At 40.4% G+C, this 17,236-nt stretch overlaps 1 protein-coding gene across 4 annotated transcripts in view; it reads left to right on the top strand.

Moving 5' to 3' along the window:
* Positions 1-17,236, top strand: part of bcas3 (BCAS3 microtubule associated cell migration factor) — a 345,864-nt gene that overhangs the window by 164,603 nt on the left and 164,025 nt on the right. Inside the window, exon 24 of one of the 4 annotated variants that reach the window (XM_037120200.1) lies at positions 2,952-3,158. The exons of the other annotated variants lie outside the window; for them this stretch is intronic. Coding sequence (XP_036976095.1) covers positions 2,952-2,977 — 26 coding nt within the window. The 3' untranslated portion in view covers positions 2,978-3,158. Of the gene's footprint in view, positions 1-2,951; positions 3,159-17,236 lie in introns of those variants that run through there. 4 annotated transcript variants of the gene reach the window in all.

The following is a 17,236-nucleotide window of genomic DNA, read 5'->3' as shown; positions in this document are numbered from 1 at the left end:
CCTCTGCACACCAACTTTTATGCCCTCTTATGTCCTCTCAGGCCTGTATTCCATATTCAGACACTAATTCCTGACCTTAACACAACACTGCAACATTAAGATTATATGTTCCAGTGATCTCTACAAGTTGAGGCACTTCTTGTTTTAAAAATGCACTAAAGGAGATATTAGTGCTTGTTGTAACACAGAGAATTACATCATGGGAAATGTGAATAGTTCCTTGTGTTCGTACTTTGACATCAAAGGCTGCCCAGAAACCACTGACACTGTATTAGCTCGTCCTTGTTTCCTTTAGCGTCAAGTCTATGATCAGAGTAGTTGCTAATCTGATCCCAGCACTGAATAGCAACCCTTCTCATTGTCATATTTGAAGTATTTTCTTCTGCAGTAGTAGATTTGGTCCTACTTAGTCAAACTACCTAGCCAACAATACTCAACTCAGATTACACCAGGATACTCTTCAGTGAAAGTGTCACAAGACAAATTGTTAGAAAAGTGAGGCTTTCTCAATGTCGAAACATGGCTAAGCATTTTTGTTTTATTTTATTTTATGTTTTTTTAAGATTAATAGAAATGCAGCTTCATTAGAGATAAACCATTTACTAAATGAGGGAAGATGCCAATCAGAAAAAAAGTACTGTAGACTGTTGTAGTCTTACAGGATGAGTAGCCAAGGCAAAACACTTGAGGCGGGCAAAGAAATACCGGAATTTCACAGAGGAATGGGAAGGTTGAGATTTGTGGCAGTAACAAAGTATGTATGTATGTAAAGAGACACGTGGGAGAGGGAATGCTACCACAGTGTTTCAAACCCACAAGTGAAACATGGGGATGGCAATATTCATTTCTGGGGTTTTGCCTCCTCTAGAGTTTGACACTTACACCAGAGTATCACTCCATTCTTTAGAGGCATGCTTCATCCTTTGTTTTGATCTTCGTTGAGAATAATTCATACTGCAGCAGGATAACAAGCCCAAACACTCCTCAAAGCTTTGACAGAACTACTTGAAGACCAAAGATGACCAAGAGGTCTTCCCCTTGAACTGGTTACATTACAACAGCTTTTCACTGCTAATGTCAGCTATAATTGTTAAGTATTGGAGTCCTCAACGGGTCAGGCCGGCCCGACAAACCCGACCGGACCCGCAGGTTTGGGCCGGGTTCGAAAAAATACGCAAATGAGCCGGGTTGGGTCTCGGGCTTCCTTTTGTATAAAACACATTTTGTAAAACACATTTCTTGCAGGTTGTAATTATAAATTGATTGTTGTGAATCATCGCTGTTCATGTGTGGTGAAGAGCAAGTCTGGCTGCCTGCTTCATGGGGAGGGGCAGACGCAGACCTGACGTCGCTGCGTGACATACTCACGCCTATTGAATTTCCGTCTGCTGTCTGTCTGATCATGATAACAAGCATTTGAGGAAAACAATGCAGGCGCACGGGGGGTCGGGTTCGGGCCGGGTTCGGGCAGACAATTCATGCCGGTGTGTCGGGCTGCGTCGGATTCAGGCTTAAAAACCTGCTGGACGGGTCGGGTCAGGTTGTAATTTTAAGGCCCACTAAGAACTCTATTAAGTATGTATGTAGTGTCACTTTTGTTGCACGTCTATGCACTTAAATTGTTAAATGAAGGTACAAGATTAACATATTTGTCAATTTACAAAATTCTATAATATATAGAAGGGCACCTGTGATGTTCAGGGTCATGTCCTGGGTCCTGGGTCATGCAAGAACCATGCCTGTTTGTACTGATTCCAGTCAGGATGCCTACATTTACTCCTCTATATAAGCTGACAAGAGTTTGGCTCTGAAATGTAGCCTTCCAAAGTTTTCTAAGAAGTAGACCTTTTTTCTGTGCTCTTTTTATCCAGTTTAGTGACTTATGATGACTAAAATTCTCAGTGGTTTTGATTCCCAGGGACCTATAACTGTTCGCCTGCTCCACCTCAGCTTCGCTGGTGTGATTTCCTCCCAAAAGGAACTCTCATCTTTGTTTACAATGTCTGGGATTGCAGTCATGATTGTACAGTGTGATCAGGAGGAGCTGAACACACAGCCCTGGTGGGCTCCAGTTTTGAACACTAATGTAGAGGGGGTGTGACTGCCAATCTGAACTCTCTGGGGTCTGTTTGTGAAAGTCCAGTATCCAGAGTGTGGTACTACCCAGAGAGTAATGTTTTCTAATCTGCTTCATGGGTGAGATTGTGCTGAATGCTGAGATGAGTATTATTAAGCATACTGGTACACATTTCAAAAGTAAGAAAGAAATACATTTTTCTAACAATTGTGTGAACACATTCTTGTAAAAGTGCAACACAGACATTAAAAGTTTTCAGTCTTTCTAGCTTTCTAAATTATTTGTCTTTAACTTTAACAACATATTAACCTTTTTTAGAACATTCAGCCAAATAGTTTGCTCAGAGTTGTTTAACCAAAATTCAGCTAATTTATATTTTCTCAGTGCACCATTAAGCCCCGGAAAAAAGCTAGTGAACCCTAACGCTTCACACTAACATCACTTTAGACAACAAACAAGTCAATAGCAAAAGACAAATAAGATGAGAGAAAAACAAATGACAGCAGCCAAACAGATTATTTTCGCCCCTAGCTTTTTAATGTACACTCAGTTGCCAGTTCAGTAGGCATATCTTGCTAAGGCTAGTGCAGTCTAACACCCCTGTCCTGCAATGTATCCTGTTCCCTTTAAGTTCAACTGTGCTGTGCACACATTTCAGGATCTTTGCTTTGCCTCGTTTCTGTTCAGTTAATCAGATCATTCTCATCGTGACTAAACAGTAAAGATGTCAGCAGGCGCCACATTGTAGTGTTTGTGATGCTTTTCTTCCACAGTCACTTAATCACTGGCCTCCACTGGCATGCAACGCCTACCCACCCCGTGCAAAATATTTAGGGAGCAGAATCTTAGTCACGTTTCTTTTTCCAATACGCAGGATGTGAAGTGGTGCCCAGCTCCTAGATAATGACACATATTGTGGTGACATTAATGCTGGATCAAAGGGCCGACTGCTTCATGACATTTCAGCTGGGGTAAACAAACACAGACAGACCTATTACGGAGTGAGCAGAGCGAGGGATGACTACCTCCACCAACCCCTCGACGCCCAGCAAGCCAACCCCACATCAGCAGGGTAAAAGGGCAACGACAGGAAAACAAACCAGCCTCATTTAGTGTGTGTGTGTGTGTGTGTGTGTGTGTGTGTGTGTGTGTGTGTGTGTGTGTGTGTGTGTGTGTGTGTGTGTGTGTGTGTGTGTGTGTGTGTGTGTGTTTTCTCCAGCGTGCACAGTGTTTCTGCATTTCCACTCTAGGTTACAGTACTTCCAGCTCATCTCCTTTTACAAGGCGAGGCCATTACATAATTACCCACTGTCAATTAGATCACATCCTGTGCGGCACTGCCGGCTAAAGCCATGTTAATTAATCATTGGTCCCCAGAGGTAGCTCCCTCTTGCTGATGTCATGGCCATTGCGGTCGCACTTGGCTAGAATGTCAGAAAACTTCTGTCTGTCACCACAGAGGGAATTCCTCCCCCACACTGTTTTTGGTACTGGACTAGCCAATCAATGTTTGCATGTATATTTTTATTGGTTCTCGGCTAGAAGAAGATCAGCAATTAATTTTTTGATAGCCAGCTTCTTTTATATTTATACATACATTACATTATTAAGTTTCTAACCAGTTACACCCTAGAAAGCTCTTTATACCTGCCATAAACAAATGTTGAGGGCGATCCAATCACAACTGGGTAGCTCTTGTCATCACACCTGGCATTAAAATGCCTCTCGAGTGACCACTTGTGATTGGCTCTCACTTTCCCACTGTAGATGAATATGAATAAGTATATCACTAGAAAAAAAACACATACACAAAGCTATTACAGGCTGTCTTCCTTTATAAATCCCAATCAACTCAAAATGTGCTGCACTTTTTGTCAGGTGGTTGATTGGTGGACACAATGTGTTCAATAATTATTTTTCACAAATAAATGGGACAGTTTACATTAGTTTCAGTTGCTAAGTGTTGGTGTTTCAGTTGAGCGCACAAGCTGTGTGTGTCAAGCCCCACTTCTCCACTGCACCGCCACCGGTCAGTGGGTTTGACTTAGAAGACTTGTTTGATGTGACTGAAGCTGCACTAAGAGATAATTAAATTACCCTGATTGCAATTGACAGTGAATGGACCATTATCTCACCGACTGTTCTGCACACAAACAGGTGAAAAACATATATGAAACAATGGACTTGTATCTGCCTGAGACACCATCGACTGAAATTAAATTACTCCTATTTTGAACGTTATTATTTACAAGAATAGATAACATAACATGAAGGCATTTGTTAATTATTAAATAACCTTTTAATGGGTTATTATACAACAAAATACAATGGTTTGTATTTATTTATTTATTTTCCAAAATCATGATTTGTTTATTTGTATGTCCGCACTCCAGGGAATGTCAAACGGGTGTTTCCGTGGAGGATTACGCTTCTTGTTTTGTATAAATTCCACCTTTTTGTTTCAAAAGTGGCATACACCCTCTTTTTTGCATATGCAGCAATTATAAATGAAATCCCAGATCTTTTTAGAGTAAAAGACAGACTATTGACCACATTATTTTCTTCCTCACTAATGCTAGTCTTCGGGTAATAGATTTGCAATCACTTAACCTTGGTTAGTCACTCATTAAGCTTGTCCCACCCCTAATTGGAAGCATGAATTAAAATCCAGTGTAAGTAAATAAAATATACTAATACTGCAGTGATCTGTAAATCTTATCTCTGTGTTCTGTCTGTCTACACACATTCTGCAGTGATTCAAACGCAGTGCTGCATGTAGTTTTGATTAATCTCTTGGTTGTGTGTGTGTGTGTGTGTGTGTGTGTGTGTGTGTGTGTGTGTGTGTGTGTGTGTGTGTGTGTGTGTGTGTGTGTGTGTGTGTGTGTGTGTGTGTTTGTGCGTGTGTGTGTGTTTTGTCATAATCTTCCAGTACCATGATCAAAGCAGGTAGGCTTGTGTTCGTTCTCTCTCTCTCTCTCTCTCTCTCTCTCTCTCTCTCTCTCTCTCTCTCTCTCTCTCTCACACACACACACACACACACACACACACACACACACACACACACACACACACACACACACACACACACACACACTCTCTCTCTCTCACACACACACACACACACACACACACACACACACACACACACACACACACACAGACAAACATTCCTCCAAACGGTTGTTACATGCCAGAGTCAAATTAGTCCATGGGCTTTTTAAGTGGCACAAAAGGTTCAAATTAGAGACAGGACTTTGAAGCGGTACAGTTTGCAGGGATATTCTGTAGCCCCTCGTGGTCTTGGCCTCCATATCATTCGCTCAGAAAAGAACATGTTCACATCAAAGGTTAACCGGGGCATGTGTACTGTAACTTGTCACCGGCATAGCCCTGATTTCCAAACAGCAGGGAATTGGGACAGAATGGTATGTGGGCTGAGAAGAGGCATAGTGTGTAATTACATCAGGATCTGTGGGTCGCTCGCAAGCCCTCTGACTGCATATTATAGATGAACGTTGGTAATATGATGAAAACGCATAGATTATTCTAGATTATGTTCATGTCGTAAGAGCTCACCTAGAGAATATCCATATAATGGTGCATGATAAGAGGCAGGACTGCTGCATTAGTCAGTCACTCCATGGTATGAGTTTATCCCTCATATACATTTGGTCTTTGTTCTGAATAGGTTTCCATATTATCTTGAGCAATGGAGCTAGCAGTCACATAAATGAGCTAGGGAGACTACTGAGTGATTTCACTTTTGGGTCAGGGTTGGGTCTGTTTTGTTATTTTTGTTGTTGTTTTTCTTTTTTGCTCTGTTTGGTCTATACAGTAGCACCCTCTCCCAAAGCCTGAAGTGTCATTTTAAAATTGACTGTTTTGTCCAGCCAACAGGGCCTCATGATATTCAGTTTACAATGACAAAGGAAAGCAAATCCTGAAGCTATAACCAGTGAATGTTTTGCATTTTATTCTTCTTAAATGTCTAATATCTTTAAAAAATGTCACCATGTCAGCTTGATGATGGCCCAGTACAACAGATATTAGGCCTCAACATGAAAATGAAAGCTGGGTTCAGCAATGACCCCTAACACAAATCAACTTTTCACATAAATTATGTTAAACTAATATTATCATTTGTAATGAAACAAACAGTATTACATGACAAATGCAAAATAGAAGTAGACTTACCATTCTGTTCATACATATAGCAAGTCTTGAAAAGCAGTAGTCATCAACAAATAGAAAGAAATATTTAATAGCAACCGCAAAAGCTTAAGAGCTATCAATCAGATCACTACACTAAAAAAAATATAGCACTTTGACTGAAAGATTATCATAGATAGTTATGCTTTGTGATCATTTAACCTGTTGCGCTGATCATGTCTTTCAGGCATTAATCAATAATCAGAGGAGCTCATGATGTATTCATTTATGTATTTGTTTATTTTACTGTATTAACTCACTTATTGTTTCAGCACTAAAATAATTATAATAATGATATTTTCACTTTTTGTATCTTCGTTACCCACAGTACTCTTTTTCAAACCAGTCAACTAGTAAGTTAACACAGCAGAGTAGAGAAGGATGAGTTTGTTGAGTATGTGTGTCTGTCTGGAAAATGTAAACGAATTACTGAAATAAACAATACAACGTTTCTTCATATCTTTCCATCGGTGGAGCCTGTTGGATTTGGCCTTCACTGATAAATGTACAAGCATTGAAGTTGACTGTAAATGAGATGCAGGTGGACCTCTTCCCATGTGGTCAATTTAGGGGGCTTGCTCTGTTCTTCTCTGATATCAGCAAGTAGTCCCAGGATTGATCAAAAACACTTGTGCCTCCTGTTATTTTTGCTTTCCCCCCTCTATTCTCAGTATTACAATATCATTGAACAATAAACAGTAGCAGAAAAGAAGAACAGTTTAGTGGGACTGAGGCCAGATTTAGATTGATGATGACATCCAGGAAAATTGAGGAGGTTCTTTTTTTCTCTCAGCTTTTTCTGCTGAGTCATATTTCTGTGGGATATGAGGCCAACTAGTATTACGTCATTATCAAAAACTTTCCGAATGAGGATTAACGGTTTGAATCATGTGAAGACTCTTAACATCTCACCCATGTAGGCATGGGCACTGTCTGGCTTCTCCCTCACCTATCTCACTTCTGTCTGTGTGTGCATGCGTGGAAGTGTGAATGCGTGTGTGTGTGTGTGTGTGTGTGTGTGTGTGTGTGTGTGTGTGTGTGTGTGTGTGTGTGTGTGTGTGTGTGTGTGCGTGCGTGCGTGCGTGTGTGTGTGTGTGATGGTGTTATCTCCATCTTCACCTTTCCTGACACTTGTGTGGCTCATCAGTGGCTATGTGAAGTGACAGGCCACATCCTGGGGCAGCTGGCAGGAGCTGGCGCGCCACAAAAGAGCAGCACAACTCCATGATAACACACGCCCACATGTGCGCACACATATACACGTAGGCACGCACACACACACACACACACACACACTCACACACACACACACACACACACACACACACACACCTCAGGCCATTCCCCAGTCTTAATTCATAAACGCATTTGCTCTAGTTCCTGCTGAGGTGCTGCAGGGGAGACTGTTGGGGGATAGAGGAGGGGCAGGATGCATGGAGGACTAGCTCTTCACACACTATTACCCCTAACCAACACACACATAGAGTTATCTACCACCGACGATATAAATGCAGTTAAAATTGACAGAGCTGAAGGGATCGGGCTGGAACCAGCTGGTAGTGCCCACTATACCAACACACATCAAGTGGGACAGAGATGGGAAAGGTGGCAAAGCCCTCTGTCCACTAACAATGTGTGCATTTCATGTGTCAAAATACTGGCTGAGAGACTAGTGGAGACAGATGCCCTCAGCAAACCCAAAGAATCTCTCTTTTCGTAAATATTAAGGCCCCGTGTCTAATAGTTTTTTGGGGTTTTTTTGTTTATTTTTGTTTTGCTTTTTTTCCAGCCAGAAAATTGCCAGTAGGATGACACTGGAATGAAGCTCTTGTGCAGTGAGACAACAAAACACTGCGTATGTGTTTCAGTTGGCATTAACTAGGTCGCTAACATGATGCTGTCTTCACAGAAAGTTGACCACAGAGCTAACAACTGGCTAACAACAAGCTTACAACTTTCTGGTACTGCGCACATTTTCCAACAACTTTCAGTGCTCGGTCGATTTGAGGGTGGGAGTTTCTGTCTCTGTTTCTGTCTGAATATCAAAAAGCTCAGGATAGACTGACATGGCCAGAAAAAAAAAAAAAAAAGAAAGAAAACATCTCCTGGTTATCATGGTTGTAAGTGACGAGTCCTGCCACATCTACTGCATAAGTGGATGCTTTAAAAGGAGGGATAGTGACACCCACACTTTTCTGAAAAAAATATTTTAACTTTAAATAGAAGAAGAGAGTAGGCACACTGAAAAGTTGGAGGCCTTTGGGGAAATAGGCTGGGTGCATTTTTCAATGGCGACATTAGTATCAAAGGGTAGTGCAACTTCATAAACATATCTAGCTTTTTTGATTATATAGTTTCTGTGCTTATTTTGTTTACTTTAGTATTTTAGGCAACGTTCTGACCTAACATTTGAGCTAAAAAAAAAAGGCTCATATTTTTTTTAATGGATGTATCTGAAAAGGTATATGTTTTTATTGATACCAAAAAGCTCTGACCAGAGGTGAGCTGTACATCTAATAAAGTATCTAACAAATATCTAATAGGATACGATTAGTGGTAACATGTTATATCCAAAAGGTCTGAAGCACTGTAACATCATAATATTTTGCTAAAAATCATTCTGCCCATTATTCAACCGCATGACCTCTCAGTTGGTTTCGTCCAGACTGGTTTGGGCAGCCATTAAACAAATGGTTGGAGGGGATTATGATAGCAAATATGTCTCATAAACTTCAAATACGAAACACATATGTCAGTCACTTCACGCTCAGGTTTCATAGTAAAACAATTCCCACCGAACCATGTAATGTTTGCTCTGTGACACCTTCTTTATTCGCCTGATTACATTTCACACTTGTGTTTGCATTGGTAACTTTGTGGGAACTCAAAAATTAGCCTTCAAATATCACCCCGAATTTGCCAAAATTAGCTGCAACTCCCCCTGCCCTCGGCTTAGACCTCTGGGATTTAAAGAGGAAGAAGGAGCGGGGGCCAAAGATGAAAGTGTCTGGGGATCTCAGTAAAATCAAAAACAAATCTCTGGGAGCGTCGGGGTTAACCCCTTTGGCCTCCAAGGACTTTGAAGTCCCTGGCCATACAGTTAATTGTGAGAGTCAGGATTAGAGAAAGGTGGTAACAATTTAACCCGTGCAACGAGAGGGCTGAAGGCCACTGCTCAGGCCTATCAGGTGTTTGCAGATGTTGTGTGTGCGCCTCAGGAAAAGCGACAGCAAAATCCTGGAGATGAGAGGAAGGCTTAACCGACCTATAATGCTTTGTTTGCTCAACCCCCCCCCCCCGACCAACCAATTGCAATTGGCTGGGAGGGGAAACATAAGACAGCTGATTGGCAAACTGGCGCACTTAACTGTTACTACTGTGGATGGTAGGCTGGCCTGGGCTGAAAGAAAACTTTGTTTTGTTTTGAGTTGTGTATTGTAATCCCCCCAAGGACTTTAACTGCCTATAATGTAACAACTTCCTGTGAACACAGCATCAAGTTAGCTACTTAGTTAATGCCAACTGAAGCACACGTGCAGTGTTTTCATGTCTTACCGCACAAGTGCTTCTTTCAAGGAAAAAAAAAAAAAAAACTCTTTGCAAGGTATTAGAATTGTGGGTTTCTCATGGGTGTTTCACTACATTTGTAACGCACAAACAAATGAAAATGTGATAATTCATCAAATGTGCTTGTAGAAGTTAAAGCACCTTTGTTTGGTGGACCTCTAAAATGCTGAATGGCTTCAAAAACAGGGGCAGTGTCTGTCTGCAATTTGCTGTTGTTGCATCTCTCTTGTGAAGTATTTTGCTTCAGGAGAATTGTCATAACCTGCTCGATGCTGCCTATGAACATCATCTTAGAGCCTGCAAACGCACATCTCACCGTCGAGTTGTCTTACCTTCTGATGGTCTGTCTTTCTGTTTATCCCTGAAGGTCGTGACAGCTGATGTCTTTTTCTGCTGTTGTATGTTTTAGACTTGCTGGTACCGATTCCTGCTGTCACCTCTGCTTTCTGTTGCCTCTCTTCAGGTAAAACAGACCATATTTGACCCAGACCTGAGTTTGCACTTCAGAATTGGCTTGAACCCGTTAGCTCAGTCATTTCTCTATTTTACCTGTATATATGCTTTTGGCATACCTTCTTCTTCCTTATAGTCTTTAAGGTTTTCTGTTTTGATTTATAGATATTGCCCATTGAAAATAAAGACTAATTGTGGAATTTTGGATCGCAAGTACACGATGGAGCTGGTGTTCTACGAGTTTCTCACCATTGTGTCTCACAAGGATGGAAATGCACTTGTGCACATACTTAACACTTAATACAAAATCCTGCCAATGGTTCCACATTCTTCCACTGATGCACATGTGGTGGTAAAACACCAGTGAATGCAGCAATGCATCAGAAAAGGCAGGACGAGGATGATAGCATGTAAGCAAACATGGATTTACATAATGGAATTGCAACATGTTTGGTAAAGCTCAAGGTTAAACAGCACATTTTGGTGACAAGGAAACGATCACCTCTCATTGTGGGAAATGGTCTGTTTATACACTGTAGAGCTGGGTGACTGGAAGCTGAGGAAGGTTGCCCAAAGTTAAACATTATCTTAATCCATCACATGTGGATCACCGTACCTTCCTGATTTTGTTTCTCTTTTAATAGTTTTAGAAGAAGTCGGTAGTCCATTTATAGCCACAATCAAATTCCCACTTTTCTTCCACTATCACGTATAAAACTCATGAATACATCAACCGTTTCATTGATATTGGACAATTCTGCATTAACTGCATTTTCTAAAAGGATCTAGTGCAATTATTTCCAAATGAATTAGTTCTGCAATATCTGCCTACCACATATGGTTAGATTTAAGAAACAAAAGGTTCAGGAAAAGACCTTGGTCATGGAGTTTTAAAAAGGGCCACACTTAATTGAACAAAATCTGCATTAAGGTCACTCTCTCTAAATGCCCATCCACAACCCCAGCTTCCACCTTTTTAGCTCACTAAATCGAGATGACACTTCTCCCTGCATTTGCACTCAGTGTTTGCACTGGAGGTTGTTGGCATATGTGCTGCTGAGCTGAAAGATAATGAACTGTAAAACACACGACTGGACAACAGTTGTATTCATTATTGCTGGTGATGACAGTATGCTCAGACCTAGTTTCAGTGATGTGTCCATTTTTGATAACTGCTGTTTAATTCAAGCTCACTAGTTGCTTCTGTGAGCTTAACAAATTGTACCAATAAAAAAAAAACGTATATATAAAAAGGCAAAACAATTCGACAGTTTAAAATCTTGTTGAGTGTCACACACAAGTAGACAGGGATCCATCACCTATTATGCTCACACTACGTACAGTTAACTGTCTGTCTGTTCTGTCATCTGTTGTAGTCCACATTCACAGTGATGATAGTAGATGTTTGTGGCCATGATTCTGCTGCCCAAACTCAAGCTGACAGCCCATGTAGGTGGTACTGACAGCTGTGTCCTGTATCACTGGTCCGTGCTTTGTGTTGAGGCATTAACGGAAGTGAGTTTTGTTTAAGGCGTCTGAGTCTCAGGTTTGATTGGCAGACAGTGTAGATGGCCACACATGACCCGACTCCCTGCTGGGATGGAGAATAGGTCTGTTGTTCCTAAAACAGTCTGCCAGTTATAGCTACAGCTAGGCCAGGATATGGGGACGATATCAGCCCATTCTTGAATGTGGGTTTTTAGTTTGTCCATCAAACCATTTGCATTTAATCAGTATGATGCAGCTGATTACATATAGGATGTGGATACTCTATGATGAACAAATGTGTAATAAAAATCTAACCTTTTCTATAGATTATAATGTTCAGTTTTTGTGGATGGATGCATACTTTCATAGTTACAATATGTATTTTGTAACTGAAGACATTAATACATAAGAATAAAGTCAGCATACTGTAGTTGGTAGGGGAGATACTACATATGAATACATACAACATAATTCAATTCAATACAGCAATACAGATGATACAGTTTAACAGTGAACACCTCTGACACTCAACAAATCAATTACATAATTGTTTTTGCAAAAGCAGTATTTGCTGTAAGTGTATTGTGTTAGAATACATAATGTTGTTCAAGCACTCAGTACTGTTCTTTATTCAGTAATATTTATATTTGAATGCACTGGTTTAATATTAGAAACCTGCAACAACAACAACTCTAGTTCCCCATTATGTAAAACATAAATAAAACAGAATGTGATAATATTCTTATCCATTTGACACATACACAACTAAAAACAGCACAATATATTTAATGTTTAACCTCATCGACTTCAGTCATTGTAAACGTATACCTCTTCTGAATTTGATGCAAGCAACACATTTTATTCAAGTGTTGCCAGGGGCAACAAAAGGCATCAAGAACACCTGTTTGAGACATTCCACAGGTAAACAGGTTCCTTGTTAACAGGTGATAGTATTATAGTTGGTTATGATTAAAGACACTTCTTATTTTCATTCAAAAACTCTAAACCACACAAGTACACAGTGGAACAAATTCACATTGCAGCTGCCCCAAGAAGCTAAAATGGCATCCTCAAAATGCTCAGTCGGCACATTTTACACAGCATCACAACTTTGCTGAAATTCAGACTGCATGAAAGGGCTGTCCAGAATGTTTCAAGACTGCATTGCATACTGTTTCTTACCACATATGATAATGCTGTTTTAATTCTCACTTTTGGTATTATCATTTTCAACTAATGATCAGTATAAATGGTCCTTTTTGTTTTTTATTTTCCTATTTTTATAAGAGAGTAGACCTCTAATCATTTTGTCATTTTGAATGTTAGACCATGTCAGGTGACATCTTGATGTCTTTTGTAAAAAAAAAAAAAACCAAAACAACCAAAAAACAAGCAAATCTTTACATTTTAGTAGTTGTTTCAGCACTGAAATGATCGTGGCAATGATCATTCAGTGAATAAAGATCTTTAGCAAGTGCTTGATTTTAATTGTTAATCAATCATGTAATCATTTTAGTGCTCTATTGATTTCATGTTCAAAATGTAAGTAGCACATATTTGAATTTCTTTCCAGTTCTACTACAACCTTGAAAACACACACATAGCAGCAATGACACTCACTCACACGTCAGGCTGATGAGTGGTGATACCCACTAACGTCTCATCCCCATTTGACTTTTGACTAACAGGTTATCAACCTCCACACAAGCTGTAGGTTAGGCATATTAGCTCTTTGTTGCCTACCAGAGCGCCGACCTGGTCTGACGGTGCCAGTCTAGCTGGATATCAGCACAACACACGGCCTCTCTGGCACCACAAGTTCCATGTAGGGGAGGCTTTCATCCCCCTCCCCACCCACCCAAACACTATCAGAGCCTTTCTTTCACTTTTTTATCTCGTCTACACACATCCCTGCACTATCTGTCTCTCTTCCTGTTTATGTCGCATACTTTCATGTTTGTTCTTGGTTTCAAAGGTAAGGCCGTATCATGTTTTATAGGCTGTAATCTAAAAATAAGGCATTTTATTGACAGATTAAGTAAACCTCAAGTTTAAGTGCAACTGTGTCTCTTTCTTGACCTTCCTCATTTGATTATTTATTTATTTATTTGTTTAAATCTTTTCTTGTACCCCAGTGGTTTATCATTGTGTTGTGTCATGTCCATTTGCCTAAAAGGCCATCTGTGTTTTATTTCAGTTTGGTCTTATATTCTCAATTCAGTAAGCATAAATAAAACCAGAATGTTTTTTTTTCTTTTTCTTTCTTTTTTTTTTGTGAAGTTAATGTCTTCTTCTGTCTTCATCCTTTCTGTTTGCTCTTTTTTTTTTTTGCTCATACACCTTGAATTTTCCTCTTCCCCTTCTTCCTCTCAGACACATCCATTCTCTCTCCTCCTCTCTCTGCCCCTCCTGGGTTCCCCGGTGGGGGTGCTGTTTGTAAAGCATTATAATTTATAACGGAGCAGAGTGGATTTAATTTCAGTGTGCGGGGGCTCGCCAGCAGGGCGCCAGCCTGCAATCAGGGGAATCAGCAGCTCGCACAGGGCCTGCAAACACACACGCACACACACACACACAAAGCAGACCCCCACATAGAGCCAGCTAGAATGGAAAGTATTATCAGTGGCCACAAACGGACAGTGTTTCTCGTCACCTAACTCCCTGGATGCTCCCTCCGCAGCCCGGCACCTTCTCAGCTTCACTTTCTGCCCTGCTGCAGCTGCTCTCGCTCTCTCTTCCCCTCTCTGTTTCTCTGTAATTTCTCCGTCTGCGTCTGGCTTACATTATCTGCATCTTCCTCCCCTCCCCTTTCTCTCCCTCTCTTACTCATTGTCTCTCATTACAACTCATTACCTATTTGTTGGGGGTTAGAGGCTTTTTCATCGTAGACTCTGCGGCCCTCTAAAGACAATGAAGGTTCACCAGGAGGTCAGATCCAACTATTAGTCCTCCTGTGTCCTTGTCAAATATTTGCCTTGGTCCCTCCCTCTCTCCATCCTGTCTCTTCTGCCCCCGGGGGGTGGGGGGCTTTTTTTTTTTTTTCTACCTTACCCATTTGCCAGTTGCAATTTCCCCTTCATAAATCCCGCTTCTGTGGCAAACTGTGCCAGACGGTGGGATGATCCTTCCTCACAGAAGGTCAGAGACCGAACAAGAGGAGGAGGAAGAAACGATAATGTTTCTGTTTAGCTACTCATTTTGCTTCTTATTGGACACAACTGTCAATTTGAGCATGACTGAAAAAAGCCAGCCGATGTTCCTGTACAATATATCTTAAACTGGATTTATACCTCTCCTGATTAGGAGAAGAAACTCCTCTCAAATTATGTAAATTAATTTGTGGCACAACCTGTGTCTCTTGACACAAAATAAATAAATAAGTGAATAAAATAAATTTTAAAAATGTGACCTTCGACTACCTGCTGAAAATCCATCACTGTCAAACCACTGCCAAAGGAAAACAGGGGCAGCACTGCCATTTGTGAATGAAACTCAGATTTAAAGCGGAGATTAAATTCTCACAGACATTCTTCTTTGATTGCGTTAACTCTAAACTGCTTGGTATAGGCCACTTAAACTTGCTTGTGTGTGTGTATATATGTGTGTGTGTGTAAAATATGATGGCCTAGTGCAAAATCTGAATTGCAAAAGCAGCAATTTTGTCACATATTTTTTTTTCTTCTTTTTTTTGGTGAACATTTTAATTGTGATACAAAAATTATACCATTAAACGAGAATCATAAAACAATTTTAACATCTGTTGAAGTAATTTCAAAAAAAAAGATTTGTCAAATCATGTCACCTTATTATGTGAGGAAACATCACAGTGGGCTCAGCATATGCTTGAGTGTCCGTTAACACAACAGATGATGGTCACCCCGACCCTGTTTACACCTGACAGTAACATCCGACATGGCTATCACTTAAACCACATTCAGAAGTGGTTTGGGACGTATCTGAGCATGTTATTTTTGCAGTATGTATGTAAGCATGTCCTGGGCGTCACTGAAGGACCACCTACTTAACTGACTTCCTTTGTAACTACCCTGAACAGAAAACATGGTGACTGATTTCCAGTTAGTTAGTCGGTTTGTCCAGTCTGTAATCCATAACCCTGATAACTGTTTGGGCTGTCTTACCTGCCAAGATATGCAGTAGATGTTTTTGAACATGTGTGTCTGTTCCAACTGATTTTACCACTGAACTAATAACCGCAATGCCGACATTGCGGTTATTATCTTAATTATTTGGGCCTTCTTCTGAATTTTGCAGATGCAGTGATTCAAGTTATTTCTGTATTTGTGTATAAAAATGAATACAGAAACATTCTTGATGATAAACAACAAATATAGTGCACACTTACCAATATAGGCTACGTCTTTGTTGCCCACAAGTAGCATGTTATAATACTAATATTATAACATGCTGCATGTCCACTTTTGTAGGTGGCAGCTGTATAAGTTGTTTTGCAGTGCTGCACATCACTAAATCTCACCTCATCTTGCTCGTATTAGTTTGTTGCTTTGCCGCAGTGCTTTATCCTCTGGGATGCAGATAGTTTTAATCTGAGGCCTTAGCCACTGTGTTGTTCTGTTCCTGCTGTTATATTAGGATGATTGGACATCTGCTGTGGGGGTGCTAAGCTGGGAACACTAGTCCAATATCCAATAGGAAATTTGTCTGATGCTGCAGCATCATTGTTCCAGAGTGTGTGCAAAACACACAGCGTTGGGCCGTGATCAGAAACTTGAAATAGTAAATGAACACATACTGTTTTGTCTGATGGAGTGTTTTGTGTCTGGTGCACATCTGTATTGTTACTGTTCACTATGGGGAACTCAGCACCATCTTACTTCATTTAGTATAATTAATACCCTGCCTTTCTACTCTCCTTGAATTTTGGATTGCCTTTATCTAGCCCCAACTAACAACTACAAGAAATGCTTTATGAGCTCAAAAGAATAACATACAAGCACACACACACACACACACACACACACACACACACACACACACACACACACACACACACACACGCTGCAAAAACGTTTGACATCAAAGCCACAATTAGCTCATTTATATTTGCTGGACATTCTGAACCGCATGAATTGGACAGGAAGCAAGTCATTTCTCTCCCTGTAACATGCTCAAGCAACAAAAGTTCAGAGGAAGGGCTCATCTCACAAAGGCTCCAACATCAGCCTCTTTATATGTCGATACACCCTACCTCCCCACTTCCACCTTGTCTTTACAAAATGCTTACTTTAGATAAGTCATTTGGTATCAGAATCTTTGTAGATGAAATTAAATGATACAGTCCGTCAGTGGAAAAACAATGAGAAAATCACAAGTTATAAGCTGAACGGAGGGCACTGTTGCTCTAAATATGATGACTGACTGTTTATCAAGATAATACATCACACTTTACTATAAACATTTACT

This window comes from Acanthopagrus latus, chromosome 2, assembly GCF_904848185.1.
Source record: "Acanthopagrus latus isolate v.2019 chromosome 2, fAcaLat1.1, whole genome shotgun sequence".
NCBI lineage: Eukaryota > Metazoa > Chordata > Actinopteri > Spariformes > Sparidae > Acanthopagrus > Acanthopagrus latus.
Note: the sequence above shows the minus strand (reverse complement) of the source record. Positions and strands in the feature narration are given on the sequence as shown.